Source organism: Sminthopsis crassicaudata, chromosome 2 (genome assembly GCF_048593235.1).
Source record: "Sminthopsis crassicaudata isolate SCR6 chromosome 2, ASM4859323v1, whole genome shotgun sequence".
Taxonomy (NCBI): Eukaryota; Metazoa; Chordata; class Mammalia; order Dasyuromorphia; family Dasyuridae; genus Sminthopsis; species Sminthopsis crassicaudata.
The window spans coordinates 610,038,565-610,062,511 of record NC_133618.1 but is presented as its reverse complement, the minus strand read 5'-3'; the positions used below and the strand labels follow the sequence as shown (position 1 = coordinate 610,062,511).

General features: G+C 39.5%; 1 protein-coding gene across 1 annotated transcript in view; it reads left to right on the top strand.

Annotated features, from left to right (window-relative positions):
* The window catches only part of SLIT1 (slit guidance ligand 1), a 247,773-nt gene that overhangs the window by 166,983 nt on the left and 56,843 nt on the right, over positions 1-23,947 (top strand). The window contains 9 exon segments of the mRNA XM_074295970.1: positions 6,569-6,640; positions 7,206-7,277; positions 10,098-10,169; positions 10,651-10,814; positions 16,317-16,461; positions 19,016-19,087; positions 20,185-20,256; positions 21,159-21,230; positions 22,309-22,452. Of these exon segments, the coding sequence (XP_074152071.1) occupies positions 6,569-6,640; positions 7,206-7,277; positions 10,098-10,169; positions 10,651-10,814; positions 16,317-16,461; positions 19,016-19,087; positions 20,185-20,256; positions 21,159-21,230; positions 22,309-22,452 (885 nt within the window).

Genomic DNA, 23,947 nt, shown 5'->3' with positions numbered 1-23,947 from the left:
CACTTCTGTTAAGTGCCCATAAAACATATAGGCAATGACAGTGTATATTTTTCCATAGTCTTGACCCATTCTGACTCAAGGAGAAGTTGTTAATGTTTGAGATTTCTGATTGAATAAGACTCCTGGCTTACTGCAGGGGCTTTATTTCTCTCTCAGAGAATCAACTGAAAGCTTCACTCAAATTTTGCTACAAAGAAGGAAACTGCCCCTATTTGAGACTGGAATCCATTGGTGACTGAGAATTTCCCCATTGCATCTAATTCTAATTAGGAATGCTCCCTCCCACATTTTTAAAGTATAAAACTTCCCTGCTTAGGCTTGTTGACATCTTTTTCCCCCTTGAACTGGGTGAATTTCTTTGCATTTGTGGGACCAGAGTTTTGTTAGACTATATTACCATGTAATGTGTTTGCGCTTTTGTTCCCATCTGCTTACTTACTACTCTACATAATAACAAAGCTCATGTTTGTACTCACTTCCCAAATATAATTTCCTAGAACAGCATCCCTGAATTCAGGTGGTGAACCAACTAAAGCAAAGAATAATGTGTGTTTGGGGGTGACAAATTGTCAAAGTTGGGAAACAAGATTTTGCCTCAATATGAAGAAAATAACCAGAATTGCTGAAGAAACTATTAGGCTTTTTTTTTTTTTTTTTGAGGGATAGGATAAGCTCATGGGAAGTTCTCTGGCATTGAAGGTTTCAGAGCAGAGGATAGATTGGCCTTTGTTTGGTATGTTGTAGAGAGGATTCCCAGTCCCTTGTAACTCTGAGATTCTGTGATCCTTAATCTACAGAGTCTGAACAGAAATAGGGAGATAGTTAGGCAACTCACCTATAGTTTTGGATCAAGACACAAAGGGTTAGATATTATGGAAGACCATAGATACTGATTTTCTAAATTCTTTGACATTTGCATTGTGGGGCTTATCAGTTAGAACTACACTTTTCTTGCTATGGGTTCTTTTTTCAGTTTCAAAATGATAATCTAACATTCCACTTTGTTTTCCAATTTATAGAAGCAAATGCATCATTAGTGCACCCACAGAAAGAGCAATCAGGGGTAAAACCAGCTAAGGCATTGCCTACGCTTTGGCACATGCTTATTTTACATAGATTTGAAGAGTCTCATGAACCTGGAATCTTTTGATTTTGGCAATAGCATAGCTTAGCAAATTGCACCCAATTGCTGACATTTTCACAGATCTATCTTTGAAAATAGGACCATAAGCTTACTGAATTAAAATATTCCTTGGGAGCATATCAGCTCAAAGATAAGCATGTGAATCAGTGTTTGTCAAAATGAGAATTAGCTCAATCATATAGGACTTCATTGTAATGGTTTCTAATATGAAACCACACACAATAATAAAGCATAAAAGCAGAAATAAATAAGCAGAAAATTTATACAAAGGGCTAGAGTTCATCAGAGAGAAAAGAAATATATGTAAGCACATGGGAGAGTGGAGAGAGAAGCAAGAGCTGCAAATATTGGATGATGTTTCCAGGCTATATTAACCCACTTTCAGAGAAGTGCCTTGGACCCCTTGTAAAAGTAAAAGAATCTCTAATCCCTCAGAGGGAAGAGAAGAGGAGTGGGGGGGAGAGGGAGGGAAAAAGAGGGAGAAGGGGAAGGAGGGGGAGAAGGAAGAAGAAGAAGAAGGGGGCAAAGGAAGAAGAAGAGGGAGAAGGAAGAAGAAGGGGGAGAAGGAAAAGAAGAAGAGGAGACAGAGTCAGAGAGAACTAAAACAGAACTCTTCAAGTCAAAAGGAGAGAATCACTCAGTCAAATGAACAATTTCTGAAGAAATTTATAAGGAGAAAATGTGACAAAAATATTTAGAACCATTGTCCTTCTACTTTCCCATCTCTGGAGAGAGAAAAAGTGAGAAGAGAAAGAATACATTAGGGAATATTCAAATTATTAAATATCTGACCTCCAATTTAATGGTAGTCCATTGATGGATAAAAATCTGAAAGGCAGTGTCCATATAACAAATTATGTGATATAAGTTTAAATTCCAATAATGAAAAGATAGGTCCAATAAGAATCTTTTAAAAACCTAATTTCCTTCCCATTTTAATTTGCACTCCATCCAGAGTTAACAAAAGTTTGATTTTGATGACTTGCCAAACTCTTCATTTTTGTGAAAGGAAGATTCAGCATCTTTTCATAGATGTTGGAATATCGAATGTAGGAATATCTAAATTCATACAAACCTACATGACATAATTTGATGCTAAAATTTCTTTCTCCATGTCAGCCAAACCTGAGGAGATAGATCAGCAATCACCTTATAATTTTAAGTTTTGTGATCACTTTTTGGGAAATGCCAGAGTCTACACCTGAGCCTACATTTCCAGTTTCCTGGTCTTTTTGAAAATTTTCTTTCACTGCAATTATTAACTTGTTCTCATTCCAATGCCTTTTTTTCCTTAGGAGTGGGGATCAGAAGGCAAACTCATTATTTTCTTTCTCCATAAATTCTCTTTGTTTCTTCCTGGGCTTACCTTGGTTTCAGTCTCTTCCCCTTTCCTTTCCCTCATTTTCTTTCTTTTATCTGGAACACACCTGCCTCTATAGCAGAAGAGTTTGGACCATTATTAAGTTTTAAGTGACTCAAATATTTAGCCCTCAGGCAAGTGGTGTTTATACTTCCTTTGAGGCTACATGATAACATAGTAATTGTGGTTTTTACCCCACTTGCCTCCCCACTAATTCCCTTGGGGTGAGGAATTAGCTTGAGCTGTGATCTTAGACTTGAAGTTTGATCACTGTTTCAAGATGAAATCAGCACAGCTGGTGGAGTTGTGAAATGGTCCACCTATTCAGGAGAATAATTTGGATCTATACCCAAAGGACTATAAAACACTGCATACCCTTTGATCCAGAAATATTCCCCTACTAAGTCTGCATCCCAAAGAGATCAAGGAAAAACATCTATATGTTAGAAACATATGTATAGTAGTTATTTTTGTGGTGGCAAAGAATTGGGAAATGCTCATCAATTAGGGAATGACTGAACAAATTGTAGCATATGATCATGATGGAGTACTAATGTGCTACAGGAAACGACAAGGGGCTTAGTTCCAGAAAAAGATGGCAAAACCTATATGAATTGATGCAAAATGATCAATGTGTATATTAACCATAATGTAATGATGACCAATTGTGAAAGATTTGGCTACTCTAATCACTACCATGATCTAAAACATGAAAATATGCTATATACCTCCAGAGAGAGAACTGATCAGCTCTGAGTGTAAGTTGAAGTGTAATTTTCTCACTTTTTAAATTTTTTTTGCTTTGGGGGAATGGCAAACATGGAAATGGTTTTCATAGTTTCACATGTATAATTGATATCACATTGCTTGCATTCTTAGTAGCGGGAGGGGGGGGAAGGAAGGGAAGGGAAGAGAGAATTTGAAAATTAAAATTGAAAAAGAAAAGAATATTAAAAATATATAAAACAACAAAAAAGATGAAATGATCATTAGCTAGTGTCGCATAGGGAATCTTTGGAAAGAAGAAAGACATGAGCTCAGGGAAAGTAGCACTATTTTTTTCCTATGGGAAAGTCAGTAACTAATAAGTTGGTTTTTGGGAAGTAGAAACAAACAGAAAAGCAGAACTCAGGACATGTAATGTATGTCTTCTTCATGGAAAATTAATAGAGTTTAAAGGTTTTGTACCTTTCAATAATACAACTGCTGTCCACAGCTCATCCTTTGGTAATGTATTAATTTCTTTGAGGATATAATAGCTTATTGCTATGTAACCTTGCATTTACTATCAATGGTGCTGTGGCTGTCATTGTCATGAGTAAGAAAATACAAGTTAGAATAGCATCCCTGATCAAACTGTATAGCATTAATTGGCCTGTCCTAGTTGTTATAATAAAAGTTATCTAAGGTAGGCAATATATCATCCCAGCTGTGCCTTTGGTGATAGTATTAAGCTGGTGGTATTAAGAACTGGGATTCATTTTTTTTTTTTTTTTTTTTTTTTTTTTTTTTTTTGAGGCTGGGGTTAAGTGACTTGCCCAGGGTCACACAGCTAGGAAATGTTAAGTGTCTGAAATCAGATTTGAACTCAGGTCCTCCTGAATTCAAGACTGGTGCTCTATCCACTGCGCCACCTAGCTGCCCCCTCGGGATTCATTTTTTATGTCATTTATTTGTGTTTTTTGTAGATGGCCAGTTTGACAAGAATTATGTTATGATGACGCAGTGACACTGTCCTTTTTGTATTCTCTCTTTCCCTCCCAGTTTCTTTCTTTCTCTCTCTCTCTCTCTCTCTCTCTGTATGTGTATATATATATATATATCTATATATATAGATATATATATATATATATATATATATATATATATATATATATATATTTGTTCTGTCCCTAGAATTAGATTAGTACCTAGTTGGCACTTTTAATGTACAATGCTTATTTATCATTATTGATATCTAGAGTAAGGAATTGCTATTATTAAGATATTTGATCTTTTTCTTTCCTGTAATTGATAAACTATTTTATGTTTCATATCACTGATGTTTTATAAAACTATTTCATCTTTATGTTAACAGTATTTAAGTTAGAGAATGTGGCTGTCATTAATTTGTGGTTCATTGATGTCTAGTTTGGCTTGTTATGTTATGCTAATTCAATGACATGCTGTACATGAGCAAAATGTGCAGCAAAGATCAAAGAATCATAGAATAATTAAAAACTCAAATATGGCAGAGACCTTAGAGGACATCAAGTCTAAGCCATAACACAACAAATGGATTTAGAGGACAGATCATCTGCTAATTGCTACATTCTGAGCTACAACTATAATCACAGTAAGACACTAGCTGACATTGGTGAAGAGTTACAACAGTTCCCCAGTGAAATATTGAATATGGGCAGTACTAATAGGGAGTAACTACAGAATTTGTTTCTTAATGAAAACGAATATGTAAACATAAACAGCAGAACTTTTGTAGGCAGAAGGATGGAGTGGCTATGGTGCTTAACTTAACTTCAGGAAGACCTGAATTCAAATCCCTATCAGTGACCAGGAAGCAAGTCACTTCATCTCTTGGAAGTCAGTTTCCTCATTTGTAAAATGAAGGAATTGTTTTAATGAACTCTAAGATTCCTCTTAGCCTTAGGTCTATGGATCCTATGAACTTGTTAGCTTTGTGGCCATGAGAACCTGTGGGTCAATTCATCTCTCCATGACTTAATTTCCTTATCTATCAAGAGAGACTAAGTAAAAAAAAAAAAGAGAGAGAGAGACTAAGTACCCAGCTCAAAGGGTTATCATGGACTGAGATAGAGTGTAGCAGAATGTATATACATTCAAAACACTATTGTAAGAACAGTTAACTCAGAAAGTCAGTAACTTTTAGTAACACTTACCAACTACAATTATTTAAGACTCTGTGATAAAACATGCTTTCCACCTCCAGATAAAGTAATGGACTCAGGGTGCAGATCCTCCTTCCCTCTCCTTTTTTTTTTTTTTTTTTTTTTTTTGAGCTGGCTAACTCAGGAATTTGCCTTACATGACCATATGCCTTTTTAATGGGCTTAGTTTTTCTTGCCTTCCCAATGAGTGTGGGAGGAGAGGGGGAGGGAAAAAATTTGGAACTGAAAATAAAATAAAATTGAAAAAAATAAGAATAGACGTGGCTTCTTTTGGGTGATATCCTTGATGTGTCATCACATAGATATCTATAATACTTCATCATATAATAGAAGAGTGAGGAACGAAAAGGCAGACAGGGTGGTTCCATGAGTGATGATCATTCTCTCAGAGGCAAGGTCTAGAAAAGGGAATTGGGAATCTGCCTTGTGTCACCAGGAGTCAGTGGGTTCCTTCTGGTGCAAATGGCTTGTTAGGGTTTTTAGAGTAACATTAATTAATGGTAAGGTAATTAAATCCCTGATTAGCTATGCCCTCCAAACCACAGGGCAGGCTTCATGGGAATTGCTTTGCAGCAGCTAAGTATAATTATTAAGCAATCAGGAGGGATGGATAATGACATCCCAGGCACAGGGTTTTCTAGACCAGCTGGTACGGGTACCACCCTGTCTGCTTGCAGGGGGCTGAGCTGCTTACATTCTTTGAGACAATGTGACAGAGTGGAGAGAAGGGGGAGGATAGGTCTTACAAAGCCCGTGCCCCAACTTGATTTTGGTTAGTTAAAGTCTAACATCTTGGTAAATTTATAATCTTTCCCTTCACCTACTATTTGAATCCTCAAGAAAAAATATGAAAATAGTAAAAAGTTTTCTCCCAAATTCACTGTAATAAGGGAGTGAGCTGGAATTTTCTCTCTCAAACTAGAATTCCTGGTAAGGCATTAATTATTATCTGAAAGGGAAACAAGTGTAGTGAACAAGTGAGGGACTTTTCCAAGAAAGTGGACATATAATTATCTCAAATTTTCAGTTCTCAAACTCGACCATGAAGCACTAGTTCTAGTCTCTCTTCTTTTCTTCCTTTCTTTTTGACTGTCTTGAGAAATATTTGAAAGGATCTCTCTTCTGAACATTTTCTTCCTCCCTTTTTTATTTCCACAGGGATCTGAGTGAGAATGCCATCCAGGCCATCCCCAGGAAAGCATTCCGTGGAGCCACTGACCTAAAAAACCTGTAAGTTGCCATCTAGATCAATTTGAAGAGCTGGAATGAGAGGTCTGGTTCCCAACCCTTTGGGTTCCCAATAGATACCATTCAGACTTCCCTGCTGGGTCTTAGGAGTCAAACTTTGCCTTTAGGAAGTGTGCATGTGTGGTGGATCTGCCATGGCCAAAACTTGTTCTTTTAGAGAAAGAACCTAGCATACTATTGAAGACCAGTTGGCTTTTGGGAGCATAATTAAACATCAATGAGCAAAAGCCACAAGATGCAGAGATGAATGATAAAATCTTATCCTTTTTGCCTTTACTTTTGCCTCAAAGCCCTTTACATAATTCTAGTGTTGATTCCTACCTTTCCAGCTCTTAAAACTCTCCTTCTAATGTTTTGCATAACTTCACTAGTGGTTTCTTAATTGTGGGTGGAGATAAGGGAAAGAATCTAGAATTCAAAGATTTTAGAAACAAATGTAAATTTTTGTTGTTGTTGTTGTTTTGAATGTAACTGGGGAAAATGTTAAATAAATAAAAATAAATTTTAAAAAATTAAATAAAACTCTCCTTTTTCTTTTGCTCTGCAGACAGCTGGATAAGAACCAGATAAGCTGTATTGAAGATGGGGCTTTTAGAGCTCTCCGGGGCTTAGAAGTGCTGTAAGTATTGTTAGGACACATCAGGCAAGAATAAAGAGAAGAGAAGAGACTTTATTTTAACCTTCTTGTTAATTGCCTCTGGCTTATTATTTGGCCTTTTCATAACACTTTGTGTTTGAGGAGTTTGACCACTATTTTAAATGCATTTGGTTAGTCAATTTACAAAGACATTTAGAGACTTGTCTGACATTACATAGAAAAGATTTCATTGGTATCATGGCTTCCGATTTTCCTTTCTGTTGCTTAAGGCCATTAATTAAGCAGGTTAACTTGGGAAAAGAACAAAATGTTCTTTGTCTAGAACATTCCATTGCTCCTCTTCCTTGCTTCTGTTTCATAGGATCCCTAGCTTTCTTCAAGATAAAGCTCAAGTGCCTCCTCCTACATGAGGCTTTTCTTGAGCCCCTCAATTGTTTACATTCTCCCGTCTTAAAAATCTTTGTGTTATTTTGTCTTTTTTGCATTGATTTAGCTGTATATGCTTTGTGTTCCCCAAATATAAACTCTCTGAAGGTAAGGATGCCTGATGTCTTTTGATTCCCAGCACTTAGAATGGTTCTTTACATATAGTCAAATTGAATAAAATGGAAATAAAACCTTCAAAAATCTATATAGTATGGAACAAATGTCCCCCTGGGAAACAGATTTATCAGAGCCGTCCTTGTCATGTTCTTCAGGCCATCTCAGTCATAATTTCATGTGCAAAAGTGACTTCTTGAATCACACATTTTTCATCTTGTAGGGTTTCCAAGGTGTTCATACTGAAAGTTCGCATAGACTCTTGTTCAGAATGTCTCAAAGAACAGTCCTGAGCTTTAATAGCTTAAATTAAATAGTGGGGCCATCCTGTGTTTTTACTAGCCTCCTAGAGCTCACCAGTTCCTTTTCATTCTATCTTATTAGCCCAATCTTATTTCTTAAATTACTAGATTTAAAGCCATAAATGATCTTCCTTTCCTTTTACATCTGGGAATTCCTCTTGAAGTCTCTGTTTGAGGACGGAGACTAGGGAATTCATCTCATCATTTCCTGTTCTGCTGACTTGGATTTCATAATCTCCAGAAATTTGCCATTTAGATAAAATACTCCTCCACAGCAGCTCCTGTCCCTGGGGTCCCTCCTTTCCTTTGATTGGAGACAGTGGGGATTGTTCATTAGAGAATTCCTCCCTAATCTTCTAAGGAGGAAATTTCAGGAATTCACTTCATCATTTCCTACCCTCTTGATCTTTTGGATTTCATAATCTGCCTTCTGCAAGATGAAATCCACTTTGAAACTTAGACCCTTCTACCCCCATTCCTGTAGTCCCTCCATCCCTCTTATTGGAGAAGATGGAAACTGGACATTGAAGACCTCTTCCCTAATCCTCTACCATTTGAGGAGGGCACTTGGGAAATTTATCTAGCGTTTTCTACCCTGATAACCTGAATTTGATGTTCTCTAGAAATTCACCATTTTGCAAGATGAATTCATGTTTTGAAAGTCACACATTCTAGCAATCCTTATCCCTGGGTGAGAAGGTAGAGGTGGATATCTGGAAGCATCTCTCAGACCCTCTGTTTGAGGATGGCAGCCAAGGAATTCATCTGGTTTCCCACCCTACTGATCTCTTGGATTTTCAGATCTCCAGAAATTTATCACTTTATAGATGGAATCAGCTCTGAAACCCAGACATTCTTGGGTCATTTTCCATCTTGACTGATCCCAGGACTTCATCCACATTTAATCTTCTTGATAATGGGCTGTCTTCTCCCATTAGTTGTAAATTCTTTGAAGGCAAAGACTCTCATATAAATCTTTCTACTTTCCAACTACCGTACAACACAGTGCCTAGCTCTTAGTGGGCTCTAATAAATGTTTATTCACTATTGACCCCTGAGGAAACTGAATTTAAAGGACGTTAAAATATTTAAATACCCATGGTCTCAGCTAGATCCGAGGTAGAATTTGAAACCAGTTCTTCCTGATAACAAACCTGGTGCTCTCTCCATTGTACTACACCATTTCCATGCTTCCCACAAGGAATTCTTTGGTCTAAGGAGTCCTGTTCTATACCTTTGCTCCTTCCAAATATTCTCCTTTCTCCCCTCCTCCCTTTAAGGCCTAGTTCAAGGCCCACTGTCTCCCCCACCCCACCATGATCTCTTTCTCCTATGGTCTCCAGTGTTGCTGCATCCCTCTTTAGGGCTTCATTGTTTTTTCTCCCATTATGAAGTTCTAGATTTGGAGTCTGGAGGAGTTAGATTCATATTTCAATTTCAACACTAACTGTGTGGCTCTGATCAAATTACTTAATTTCTGATGCTTATTTCTTTACTTGTAAAATGGAGAGAATAATACTTGCAGCACATACAGGGTTATCAGGGTCAAGCACATTAGTAAACATAAAATGCTTTGGGAAAACTCAAAAGTGTGATAGGAATGTCAGTCAATGAACTCTTCTGGCATTTACTGCCCATTGGGAAAGAAAGAAACACGTATTAAAATTTTCATTTACAAATATTTAATATTCCCAAAAACTTGCAAAGAGGTGCTATCAATACCCTCATTTAGCAGTTGAAGAAATACCCAGACAGAATTTAAGTGACTTGGGAGTCCTATAATAAATGTCTATGGCTGGATTTGAACTCAGATCTCCTTGACTCCAGACCTGACTCCACTGTTCCACCTTGCTGCATCATTTGGGCTTTTTAGGACATGGGACCTACTCCTTGAAGGAGGTACTTTATCCAAAGTTTCCTCCATATTCCTGCTCCTATAATGCATAACATAGTGCTGAGCAAATTGCTGAATGAATGACATTGGTTTCTTTGTTTATAGGACACTGAATAACAACAACATCACTACCATCCCTGTCTCCAGCTTCAACCATATGCCCAAGCTCCGAACTTTGTAAGTATGCCGTGGAGAAAAATAGAAGTATTGCAATCAGCCATTGCAAGTACCATTGCAATGTGATAAGCCAGTGAAAACTTTTTGAGTCTTCATATCTCTTATATTCCCCTCATCATCTAGCACAGTTCTGGGCTGTGTGTATAACTTGGTGATTAATTGGTAAAATTAGGACTAGAGGTATGGGGGAAAACAATGGATAATCTAAAAATACTTTATAATTGCTTTTTCCTTTGAGATATACGAAGTAATATTTGGCTGCAAATTTTCTTTCTCTTTTCTAATTGTACTTTGTCTTAGATAACTGAAATTATTCTATATTTAGTTAGAGTGGAACAATTTCTATTAAATGGCACGGGGATCCTAAATTTGATGCTGGAAGAGCTCTTAAAGGTTGGCTAATCCAGCCAGATAATTTGGGGAGGTGGATGGGAGTGCCCCACCAGGACTGTAACCTCCCACTTTTCACCTTTGCCTCCAGCCGGTTACATTCCAACCACCTTTTCTGTGATTGCCACTTGGCCTGGCTCTCTCAGTGGCTAAGGCAACGCCCTACCATTGGGCTCTTCACACAGTGTTCAGGACCTGCCTCCCTGCGAAGTCTCAATGTGGCTGAGGTCCAGAAGAGCGAGTTCAGCTGCTCAGGTAAGGAGGACCAAAACTTCCCTCTACTTGCTTCCTCTAATTTTCCCCCACTATTCGATTCCTTCTGAAACAGAGAGAAAAAGAAACATGTGTTTCTCTAGTCTAATCTTATCTTTCCCACTCTGTGTGTTTCTAGAAGTATCGTGTTAACACTAGCGATATGGATATCACTTTTCCCTTTCTATATCTATCATTGTATCTATTTCTCTATTTGTACCAAAAGTTTCATTGCAACAAGGAAGCAAGAGTTTTGCTGATGTGTTCTTTCTTCAGATTTCATTGGACATATCTTTCCAAAGAATTTAAAAGAATCAGCCTTGACTTCTTGATAGTGTGATTTGTTAAGTCGATGGGCTCATCTCACCCAGTCATAACAAGATATGCTCACAACCCTCAGTCAAACTTGAAAGCAGCTTTTCTCTCATTAAACATGAGAATTTAGTACCTACACAGGCTAATAAATGATTACTTCTTTGTCCAGGAGCTGCGTGTTGGTTCATGAACTTAACTTTATACAAAGCAGAATCTGCTCACCCCCAAAATCATTAATGACTCACCAAATAATCACCAAATCACTAACTCACCATAGTATATGTGGCTGGAAGACTGTTAGACAAGAGCATCTCAAAGTTTAAGAGACCCCCAAAATTCTGACCCTCCCCTTTTCTCCAAAAACATGTCGGTTCCCTATGTGGGGTGTTTTCTCTCTCTGGTGTTCTCTTGCTTATGTGTTCATATGTTTCCCTCAGATTACAATTGAACACAGTCTGTGACTATAGAATTCTTACTTTATTTTTGATGAATAAATAAAAAAGACACTTATGAAGTGCTTCCTATGTGCTTAGCATTGAACATAAAAAGAAGTAATAGTTCCTGCTTTCAAGGAGCTTGCACTTTCACGAAGGAGACAACATATCTAGGGGAATAGTGACCAGGGAGAGGTGCGCTGGTTTGGGAAGTTAGCAACCTGGTCCAAGGGAACTTAATCCCAGTTCTCTTTTTGGTAGCAGGGGTCACATTGATTTGACTGCTGCTTCAGACGTGGAGGGAGGAGGGAGAAGTAGCAAAGAAGGTGCCCATCCAGGGGAAATGACAAGAAAATAGGGAGGTTGGAATATGAAGCTTCATGGGGGCTGGCTAGAAACAGTGACTGTGCAATATACTCATCAAGCAAGTTTGAAGACTCCAGCAGCTCTATTAAGGATAATGCTTAGTTTCTTCTTACTTGGAAGGTTAATGCAGAGTGATCACCTTGAGCACCCCTTATCAGGATTGATATTTTTTCAAATGTAACTTGTTTTTGGTGGGGCCTGCTCTGTTGGGACTTGTGCAGTATCTGGAAAGCAGAAAGGCATCAGAGGGCCTGTCAGCAGGCTGTGGACCCAGAACCTTAGCCCTCCAGACTCCCTGCCTAGAATCTCACACACCTCTGGGTCCAGCCTTGTCGTGGGGCGTGGTGCTACTGGTAGCACTACAGGCCACTTCAAAGCTAACATAAGGTAAGAGCAGTATACATGTGGCTGTATCCAGTATCCAGGCCTCCCTGGACAGAGAAGCAAGAACTCAGCCACTTTTGTGACCCGGTCTACATCCCTGTGGCACAGTGTCGGGCCATGTGGATTGCCCTGTTAGCATCTTCAGGCATTAGTATACACTGTCTGGACCCATCCTTTGTACTTGATCACACTCTCCCTTGGAGATTATATAGCTGATAAATAACTGATTTATGTACAAATCTTCTTTCTCTATCAGATTGTAAGTTTCTTAAGCTGTGTCAAACATGTCATTTTATCCCCATTGCCTTGCCCATAGGAGGGACTTAATGAATGTTAACAGAATTGCATGGATAGTTATAAGCTAGTGTTATTATCAGTGTCTTCAAGGGCAAAAGTAGATAGAGCAGTGGATCTTTGATGGTCACTGTAGGAGAGTGCTTAGCTTCCTGTGTTGATAGTGCTGTCAATGCCCTGCAAACTGCAGAATGTCCCCTTTTTGCCATCCCAGGACAGTTGGTGGATACTTAAATGGAAAAGCACCAGGGAGATCTTTCCTTTTTTATTTTTAAAGCTTTTTATTTCAAAATATGTTTTCATATATTAGTTTTCAATGTTCACCCTTACAAAACCTTGTGTTGCAGTTTTTTTCTCCTCTTCCCCCCACTCCCTCCCTTAAATGGCAAGTAATCCAATATATGTTAAACATTTGCAATTATTCTATACATATTTTCACAATTATCATGGGGCACAAGAAAAATCAAATGAAAAAAGGGGAAAAATGCAACTAAACCACAACAAAAAGGTGAAAATGCTATGTTGTATTCCACACTCGGTTCCCACAGTCCTCTCTCTGGGTGCAGATGGCTCTTTCCATCACAAGACCATTGTGAATCACCTCAGCAAGATCTTTCACAGCATCTTTGTAGTTTCCCAACTTATTGTTATGTGTTTCCCACCTGCCCAAATGTACTTCTGATTAGCCTCTGTGAGCCACTGTTCTTATAGTGATATCTTATAGTGATATAGTGATATCAAACCATAACTTTCTTGGTGGAATGCAAACTTCCCAAGGCCAAGAAAGGTTTCATTTTTGTTTTTATATTCACAACCCCAAGCACAGTGCCTGGCATATAATACACATTTAATAAATGATGGTTTATTGATTGATGGAATCTCTTCTATCCGTCTTCATATCTGGCAGCCCAAGTCATGCTTCACGTTCAAATATCACAATTTTCTGGTCATCTACCCTGAATGGATGTACCTTCTCTGTCATTCGTCCCTCCTCTTTCCAGGTCCAAAGCAGAAGTCAAATCAATGCTATCACTTTCACTAGATCTAATTTCAATCTCCAACCCTATAATAGAGATAGAAAGGACTTTAGGGATCATTTAGTCAAGTATTCATTTTTAAAATAATATTTTAATTTTCTAAATACATATAAAGATAGTTTTAACATTCTTATTTATAAGACTTTGTGTTCTAAATTTCTCTCTCTCCCTTTCCTACTTCCCCCTCTTCAAGACAGAAAAAAATCTGATAAAGGTTAAATATGAGCAGTCATTCTAAATATATTTCCATATTTGTCATTTTGGGCCTGAAAAATCAGACAAAAACAGGAAGGAAAACACAAGAAAGAAAAAACCAAACAAACAAATAAGTGAAAATACTATGTTTTGATCCACATTCATTCTCTGCAGTTTTCTTTCTGGATGTGAATGGCATTTCCATCCCAAGACTATTGAAATTTCCTTGAACCACTGTATTATTGAGGAGAGCCAAATCCATCACAATTTAGTCAAGAGTTCTTAACAGCCTGGTGAAAATCAGGAACCCACCTCAGAATCATGTTTTTAAATCAAAGAAATAAAATATTGTATTACAAAGGAATTGATCAAGATGTACAGGATAGTATGTAGTGGGAGATGTGAAGTTGAGAGAATATTATTGCTAGAGTTTCCACTTCACAGCTATTCTGCAAGTTTGCAGCAGTTTTGAGTCAAAAGACATCTTGGACATGTATACATATATTGTATTTAACATATACTTTAACATATTTAATATGTATTGGTCTACCTGCCATCTGGGGGATGGGGTGGGAGGAAGGAGAAGAAAAGTTAGAACAGAAGGTTTTGCAAGGGTCAGTGCTGAAAAATTACCCATGCATATGCTTTGTAAATAAAAAGCTATAATTTTAAAAAAGAAAGAAGAAAAAAAAGACATCTTGGATATTAGGAATTTGGAATGGGTACAAGTCTACATTACCATACAAGTCCCTGGGAGAGTGCATTGTTCTAACCATATTGTTGTGTATCTTCCCTTGGTTTCCAGTCCCTAGGAAGTCAGTAAGGAGAGCCATGTACACACACAGTCACACAGACACACACATCTGTATTTCTCTTACCCCTGGTCACCTTGTATGCTCTAGCCATGCTTGATAATCCCCCAATGGCTAGGGGAGAGGGGTGTCTTCCAGTATTTATTGTGTATTTGACAATAAGTCCTACAGCTAAGGCTGTAACTCTTATGTGGCTCCTATCTGCTAGTCTACCTTCGCAAACTAAGGGGTGGTTGGAGAAGCCAAATTCTAGGAATGGAGTTACACTGAGCTCTCAGATCCCTTCTATCTCTGTTCTGTGATCCCATAACTTTCACACTGGCTTTTCAACTGCAGTGTTGAAGAACTCTCCTTTTCCTTTACGCCACAAAAGGTCCACATTTTCTCTCCTGCTATGTCCCGATTCAGTGTCACCTTATGAACAATAAATACGCTGATGCTGTCAATACTGGGCTTCTCATCTCACACAGGCTAAGATGCTTTTAATCAACATGGCCAAGATCTCACTTTGAAAGGGACAAGGGGATTATTGTTGCTTGTCTGAATGTACTCAAGACCTGGAGATAATTCACACTGAAAAAGAAATGGGGTGAATTAGAAAGAGGTTCATATTTGGAAACTGATTGTGATTGCATCTTGGCTCTGCCATTTCCTCGGTGTGTGACCTTATGTAAACTCCTTAATTTTCTGAATGTTTAACCAGAGGAGGAGGATCACAGGACCTTGGAGGGGGGATAGAGAACTGGGTTTGAGTCCTTGCTCTTCCTTTGAACAGCTCATCTTACCTCTCCAGCCCGGATTTTTCATCCATCTAGTTAGGAGCTATGATCACATGCTTTAGAATAGTATCATTTGGGGACTAGAGTTCAAGTTAAGTTCTCTGAATGTCAGTTTGCTCATCTTTAAAATGGAATGTTAGACTCAGTGACTCATGACTTTTAATCTATGATTTTCTGCTCCCTCCCAGATTTCATGTCCCTTTCAGCTCTAAGTTCTGCTCACCTCATCTATAAAAGGAGATAATCATATTTGTGTCAGCTATCACACAGAATCGCTATGAGAATCAAATAAGATAACGTGTATAAAGAACTTTGTAAATTGCAAAGTCTAAACTAACATCAGCTATTTACTCTTATTTATTATCATCTCTCCTTGATTTAGAATTTTTAAAGACATACATAAATCCTGCACAACCACTAACACTTCTCACTTCTCTCCCCCATTCAGAGTTATTGATATTGGTTCAGGAAAAAACAAAAAAGAGTAAAAAGGAAGGGGGAAAGCACCTACTCTGTGCCAATCATCATGCTAAGTTCTTTTACAAATATTATCTCATTTGCTCTCCATAACTTTGGGTAATAGGTACTATGTAATATCTCCTGTTTATAGTTGAGGAAACTGAGGCAGTAGAGTTTAAGTGTCTTGCTCAAGGTTAGATAGCTAAAAAGACCTGAGGCTGGATTTGAACTCAGCAATGGTAACTTAGTCTAAATCGGTGGTAACTTGTTATCATAGAGTTCTGTTCCCCATTTCTTGCTCCATATTGCATTGGGAAGAAATGTTTTAATAGTAAATCAATAAAACTAGCACCTGTGCATGGACGGCTTCCTCTCTTCAAAGAGGCAGATACCTTTGTCCCTGAGCCACTATTTTTTCTGCCCTCTGTAGGACAAGGGGAGGGCCACCCGGTCCCCTGTGCACCCTGTCCTTAGGATCCTCCCACCCTTGTGTGCCTGCAGCAATGGATTGTGGACTGCCGTGGCAAAGGACTCACTGCTATTTCCGGCCACCTGCCTGAGACCATGACAGAGATGTGAGTGATGGAAAAGCGTTCATGGGGAGGAGACAGGCTGTGATCAGGCTTGGCTGACATCCCTTCTCTTCCGATCATCTGGGACAGCAGTCTCCTAGAACAAGAAGGTTTTTTCAGATGGACCTGCATCCTCAACTTAGGTCCATAGCACAATAGGGGTCTGGGACCCTTTGTCCAGACTGGATATTGGAGCTGAAGGAAAGCTCAGATTCCTTGGGAGACTCTAAGAAAGTATCTCATGACTTGTTTTTTTCTCTATCAGGCATGTTCTGAGCACGTAACAAAGAATCCGGACTGCTGAGTTCCATTTCTAGCATATTAAAAGGATGGGAAGCACTCTAATAATAACTCTAATGATATCTGCTTTAAGATTCTTAATCTGTGAATGAGAAGGGCGCTGCTTACCTTTGGGAAATAAATACTATCCATATGGGAATAAAATGGAAACTATGAGAAATCCTTGGAAAGGAGATTTTAATAATGTGTCATAGTGGATAAGGGGGCAGTCTGGAGTTAGGATGCCCTGGGCACTCCTGACAGTGTGACCCTGGATAAATCATGTAACCTCCCAATGTTCCAGGAAATTCTATGACTAAGTCACAGAATATACACTGATCTGCCCTGGTACAAGCTTCCTTTTCAGAATTTCCTTGATAGTTCTTAGATTAAAAAAGTAATAATAGATGTGAACAAAGAGAGAGAGAGAAAGAGAAGAGAGAGAGAGAGAGAGAGAGAGAGAGAGAGAGAGAGAGAGAGAGAGAGAAAGAGAGACAGAGAAAGAGAGAGAGAGAACTAATGTCATAGGTGATTGTGAGGTTCAAATGAGATAAGAGTATAAAAAGCTTTGTAAACTTTAAAGGCCCAAATAAATATTGTTTGTTAGTTCCTGCTAAGATAATAGTTTTTTTTTAGTCTTGAGACTATGGGCTTATGGTTAGAGGCTCAGGAAACATCTGCCCCAAAATGGTTTCCAAATGGAAACTTAAGAGTGGGGTCATCCTGTGCTGTCAGTTCAAACTGGGATAATAAATGTTAAGTCAAAGAACAGTGAATTTCTGGGCTAGAAAAGATCTGTGGGGATTACTCAGGTCCACCTCTCATTTCACAACAGAGGAAACTGAATTGCAGAGAAGGAAATGCTTGTAAGGTTATCTAGTGACAGAAGGGAAGCTTAGAGCTGGTATGTGCTGCCTAACGAGGGGGTCTTCCCACCAAGGTACACCGTGGCCCAAACAATGGCAGCTCTGTCTGACACCATTTCCTACCCCCGAGGCTGCTGGCTCTAGGCTGCAGAGCTGCTGCTGCCTAAAGAAAGCAACTGACATAATGGGCAGAGAACTGGCATCCTTGATTGCATCAGGTCTGTGACATGAGCTAGTGCCATTTAGCCTGTTAGAGTACCAAGCAGGTCCCTAAGATTTGAACTTTCAGGTGTAAATTGGAATTAGTAGAGGAAGTTTCTCATTAGGAGTTTCCTTGGTGGAAAAAGTCACAGCCCCTTCCACTCCCCATGAAAAGAGATTAGAGTTTATTAAGGAAAATTGTAGCTTGTGCAATTTATTACCCCCTTTAACTCAGCAGATAGACTAGTATATGGAGGAGAGGATGCAGGGCAAGAGGTTTGGCGAGTATCAGAGAGAAATGTCAGAGGGAATGCTCAGTTTGAGCCTTGATCCCCAGAATGGAGCTTTCTTGGGGCTGGGCACCCAAGGCTGAGCCTGGAAAACAGCTGTCATCAGGACTACTGTCCTCCCACCCAGCCATCTCTTGGAGTCTGTTAGGAACAGCCCATTCTATCCTTTCTGGTGGGATTCAGGCTGACCTTCTGCAAGCTCACCCTTCAGAATTCCCTATTCCTGTCTGAGAAAGAGAAAGCAGGAGGGGTGAAAAGCCTTGTGGTTAGAGTTCTGGACTTGGGAGCCAGAAAGATATAGATTTAATAGCTATGTCTTCCTGGGAGCCCCAGTTTCTTCAATTGTAAAGAAAGGGGTTGGACTCAAGAGCCTCTAAAGCTTCTTCTGGCTCTAGATGTAGGATCCTCTGATCCTCTGAAACCAGGAGCTACCTTCTGACTGGGTTTCTGGACCCATCAGCTTGTAATAGGCTGGTAATAGGATAGTCAAGAGCTTAGCAGTGGATGGGAAAGGGAATGTTATTACATTTTCTCATCTAGAAACTTTCCAGCTCAACCAGTAATGCCTTCTGGCTTTAGCAAGGGTTTTCTTTTTGATAACATATGCAACTTTAATTAGTTGTAAGTTGAAGCAATATCAGCCCTGCTCCCCACGGCTTCCCCAGAGGCTTAGGATGGGGACTCTGGCTTTTGGGCCAACAATTCAATGGACGTCATCAGCTTCATCCTTTTGGATGAGAGCGGCTTATCACGCTGGGTAGATTCCCCAGGAGGGTAAAGATGGTGCCAGGCTGCTGGAAGAAGCTGCCTTCTGGCAGGGAATTAATTGGTAGTTGAAGTTCTCGTAGGTACTCAGCTCAAGGGTTTCCTGTAGACTGTGGAATCGGCCCTTAATTTTCCTATTTGTTTTTCTCTCTGCAGCCGGCTGGAGCTCAATGGCATCAAATCAATACCCCCCGGAGCCTTCTCTCCCTACAGAAAGCTAAGGAGGATGTAAGTGCATTCAGTCAACTAGTGTTCTCCGAGACCTGCCTGGGACTCATCCTATCATTTCTAGGTTTACATGGGGAGAGATGGACAGGAAGGGCTGCAAAGACTGGAAGTGAGCACAGAGCTGTCCATCTGGCTTTATAAAACTTATTTCTCGGACACTACCACTTCTACCTTCATTGCAGTAGTTTGGGGCTAAGTCTCATTGACTCTCAGTGGACAGATACTTCCCTCTGATTCTGGAAAATGTTGAGCCAGGATTTAGGATTAAAGAAAGCATATAGAATATTGAGATGGGGGTGGACAAAACTGTAGTGAGAGCCAGTGTGGTGTAAAGGAAAATGGACTTGACTTGGAATCAGAATTTAGATCAGGTACTTATTCACTATATGTAAGGAGCTTAACCTCCCTGTGACTCAGTTTCCACATCTGGAAAATGAGGGAGTTTGATTAAGTTACTTATAAAAGTCCTTTCAATTCTAGCAGCCCCTGAGATTTCTGGATTCTCTTCTTAGCATTATTGTTTAATATATAATTCTTGGTAAGCTAGTGCTTTGAACTCTAGGAGGAAGTGTGATGTGATGGAAAGAGCACTATAATGCTGGAGGACTTGGATTCAAATTCCCATCTCTAACATTTACTATGTAGCACTCAAGCTCGCGGACTACCATGTCTTTCTCTATAAAAGAAGGTGGTTGGACTGGATAACCTCCCAACTATTTCTTTATTTTTTTTGTTCAGGCAATTGGGGCTAAGTGACTTGCCCAGGGTCACACAGCTAAGAAATGTTAAGTGTCTGAGAGCAGATTTGAACTCAGGTCCGCCTGACTTCAGGGCTGGTGCTCTCTCCACTGCATCACTAGATGCCCCCCTCCACAACTATTTCAGCCCTCATTCTATGATTCTGTGACCCTTTATCCTATTTTTCTCATCAATTAAAGAGAGAAGACCATACCCGCCCCATTTTATAATTGATAAACTATGAAATAAAATGATAAAACAAGCCTAATATACTTTTACTTTCTTAAAAGGGAGTATTTAGGAAGTGGAAAATATAGTTGTGAAGTTGATGAGCTCTCTCCCTTCTGTTTGGTTTCCAGAGACCTGAGCAACAACCAGATATCTGAGATTGCCCCTGATGCCTTCCAGGGTCTCCGTTCCTTGAACTCTCTGTGAGTAACAGATGGGCTCCGAGGTGCTGTCCCCAGCACCAGTTGGGTTCCTGAATGGGACTGGCCCCTGGTGTCTCTCCTAGAACCCAGGTCACAGGTGGAGTAGGTGTTGGAGATAAAAGCAGGGTTAGATTTGCCAGGGACAGAGTAGGGGCAAGTGCCTCCAGCGCTGATGAGTTAAGGAAAATTTCTGGCAGAGGCTTTGAGCCTATCGATACCACCAGTCCCAGCTAGGGGGTACTGGTAAATGTTTAAGAGATCTCTGAGAACTATGATACACTTTTAAATTGAATTTGCGTTATTAACATTTTCTTCATTGCTGCCTGAATTCTGAAGATCAATAAACCAACATATCAACTCCTGATCTGTAGTATTTGCTGATTTCTGAAGTGCAAATGCCTTTGCTGAAGATTATCCCTAAATGGGATAGAGTTGCTGAAGCTTCCTTTGGAACCATGTAGCTCACTAGAGGACTGAGTCCATCAGAAGAGTATTGGGAGTGTGATGAAGAAGGAGGAGCATTTTAAATAACTTAACAAAAATTTTTAATATACATTGCTTTATGAATCATGTTGGGAGAGAAAAATCAGAGCAAAAGGGAAAAAAGGAGGAGCATTAGAATAGTGCTTCCAGTGTTCTGGAATAATACGAATTAGCCTGACCTGCACGGCAGAGGTTTTTACCTTAATACACATAAATTGTCACTGAGGGCTACACACCTTCAAAATCCAGTGATCTTAAGTGAAAATAGGGCTTACGCTACAGCATGGTTGGTACATGATTCCTTCTATTCCTTTTCAGAACTTGCCTCTAATTCTGTGTTTATAGTATAGGACTAAGTAGAGAGAGCCAGGTGAGGGGAGAGTCTCCCTCTAACTTATTCTTTCTGCTTTGTTCCCCAGTGTTCTTTACGGAAACAAGATCACAGACCTGCCCAAGGGAGTGTTTGGAGGGCTCTACACCTTGCAATTGCTGTAAGCACTATCAGCTTATGAATTTCCTTTGGACTTTCCCACAGGGAAGGAGAGTGAGCCTACTTGGGGGCACGACAAACCTTTCAGAAAATGCTCCCAGAACTAACCTCATGCTCCTAAATATTTTCAGGCATAATGAGGAGGAAGGAAGGAAGAGGCTTCATTTTTCTATCTCATCACAGTTAAATTAGGGGAGGTTTTATCATACTATATCATCATCCCAAAAGGATAACAAGAGATGGAAGAGCCTCATAGACAGTTCATTGCTTTATGTAGAAGAGGAGATAAGGTATCACTGGGAACAGGTGAAAAGCAGACCCAGAGTTAGCCAGTGGATGCCAGGACAATGAAGATTATGAAATAAAGTTTCTTTGTATAGCTCTGCCTCAGAGTAGAGACATGTATATATTTTTTAATGTTACCTTGAAACTTATGACTTGGATAAATTCTGATGACTATATGGGGATACAGTAATGGATACGCCTTAGGGTTCAGGCTGGTCCTTAACCCAGCTTCCTCTCCTCAGCTATTTAAATTGCCAAATAGAACTTTGGGAACATGGGGACGTGCTGAGTGCATTCAAGTGCTTGAATATAGCAATTTCAGTGTTTTCCAGTTTATCCATCCATCTTTTCATTCATTAAATGTTTATTTTGTGACAGATTCTGTGCTAGAAAGTGGGGTTACTGAGACAAAAAAGAAGCTCCTTATCTTAGAGAAGTATACATCCCCTTAGGGAGAGGAAAAAAAGATGAAACAAGGAATACAAAATAGACGAATAAATATAAAACAATCTTTGCAAGGTGGAGAATTCACTAACAACTGGTAGGATCAGGATACATTTTGGTGAATCAATATGTTACAGACTCACATCTTGCAATCACATTATGATTTAAGCTCCAGTGTATAATTATAGGACACTTTATAATCAAGAGGCAGACACATTCAGTGGCTGATCAGTATACGGGAGGTAATAACTTTGTGACATCAGCCCTCTTTGTAGGCAGTGAAAACCCAGACTATTGCAAGTCGTACATCCCAGCAAGGCCATCGTAGCCTTTATTTCTTCATTCCACAGCCTTCTTAATGCCAACAAGATCAACTGCATCCGAGCTGATGCCTTCCAAGATCTCCAGAACCTGTCCCTGCTCTCACTATATGACAACAAGATCCAGAGCCTGGCTAAGGGGACCTTCACCTCCCTCCGAGCCATCCAGACCCTGTGAGTAGCCTCTACTTTTCCTATTCAGCTTCAAAGCCAAGAAAGTGCATGGAGCGAGGAGAAATTGGGGCTGGCTTTTTGGTTTCAGGCTTTGTCTCCATCCCTCGGGGCTTCCTGGTTGCAGAATCAATTTCTACTTATTCATAAGGGAATGACCCACTTGTTTGATTGGTTGGTTATTGATGGCATATAGCAGGGGAAGAATTAAGCTAAGAGTTTGCTCAGTGCCTGCCATTCTGTGCCTCCTGTTGTAGTCCCTGTGGTCCTATTTAGTATTGAGGCAATGCATAGATTTTATGGAGCTTGCTTAACTGAGAAATGTGATGGATGATTCAGCCAATTTTTTTAGACACCTACTATATACAGAAGACTCTGATAGTTACTGGGAACGCAAAGATGAAAAATGATACAATTCTTGTCTTTCTGGGGCCTTGCCACCTCTTGTTTCTGTCAACCATCTTTTCTTTGTTAAGTCATCCCTGCACAAGATGCTGTGTCTGAAGGTCTTGGGGTAAAGGCTGGGCTGGGGGTGTTGTAGAAGGATTTCTGGTTGAAATCAGACTAGTTGACTACCAGAGTCCCATGCAGCGCTGAAATTCAGGGATTCTATGAAGCAAATACACTTAAAGCAGAAATTCTTATTCTGAGGTACACAGTCACTTACAAGTCCATGGATAAATTTTAGGGGATTTGTGGCCTTAGGAAAAAATTAGAGATTTCTTTTCCTTCATCATGTTTTGACACTGGACAGGGAGGGAGGTCCTGAACCCTTGCTCTATCCAGAGACTTAAAAGCACATCTCTCTCACTCAAACACAACCGGGCAAGAAAGAGTAAACCCCTGACTGGACAGTGCCTTTTGAATGCACACCTGGTTCTTTGTTATGAGATAGCTCTTTGGGAGGGGTAGAGAGTGAGATTTACGGAGAGAAATTCAGGCCATGCAATAACAACAAAACAGAATAATACATTTTTTAAATGAATGCACTCCTAGTTCTGGCTTAGCAGCCAACAAAAGGCTCCTCTCCTTCATGTGTTAAGCTTATTAGAAATCATGCTTGTACATGCTCAAGTTCACATGGGGGTTGTGTTAAGTAGAGCAAACTTAATATGCTTGTAAAAACGGGCTTTCACTATCCAACCTCAGTCTTCCCCTACATATTAATCAAATGCGATCTGAAAATCAACAAATATTAAACTTAGTGATATATCACATTCATTATACTAGTCAATAAATTGTGTGACTAATGAAAATATGGTTTGTGGTAGAAAACTTTCTGTGAAATCCTGCTTCTTTTCTTCTCATATTTTCATCAACGATCTATCTTTGACATGTGACATGGTCTTCTTTCATAAAATTTTTTTTATCAAGACAAGAAATTTGGCATGTGGGTTGATGTCTTCTTGGTCATCATTTTTGGATGATGGTACTGTCTGTGATCTTTTCCATTTTTTGAAATATTTTGAAAATCAGTCTCTGAGTGCTTTCAAAATTG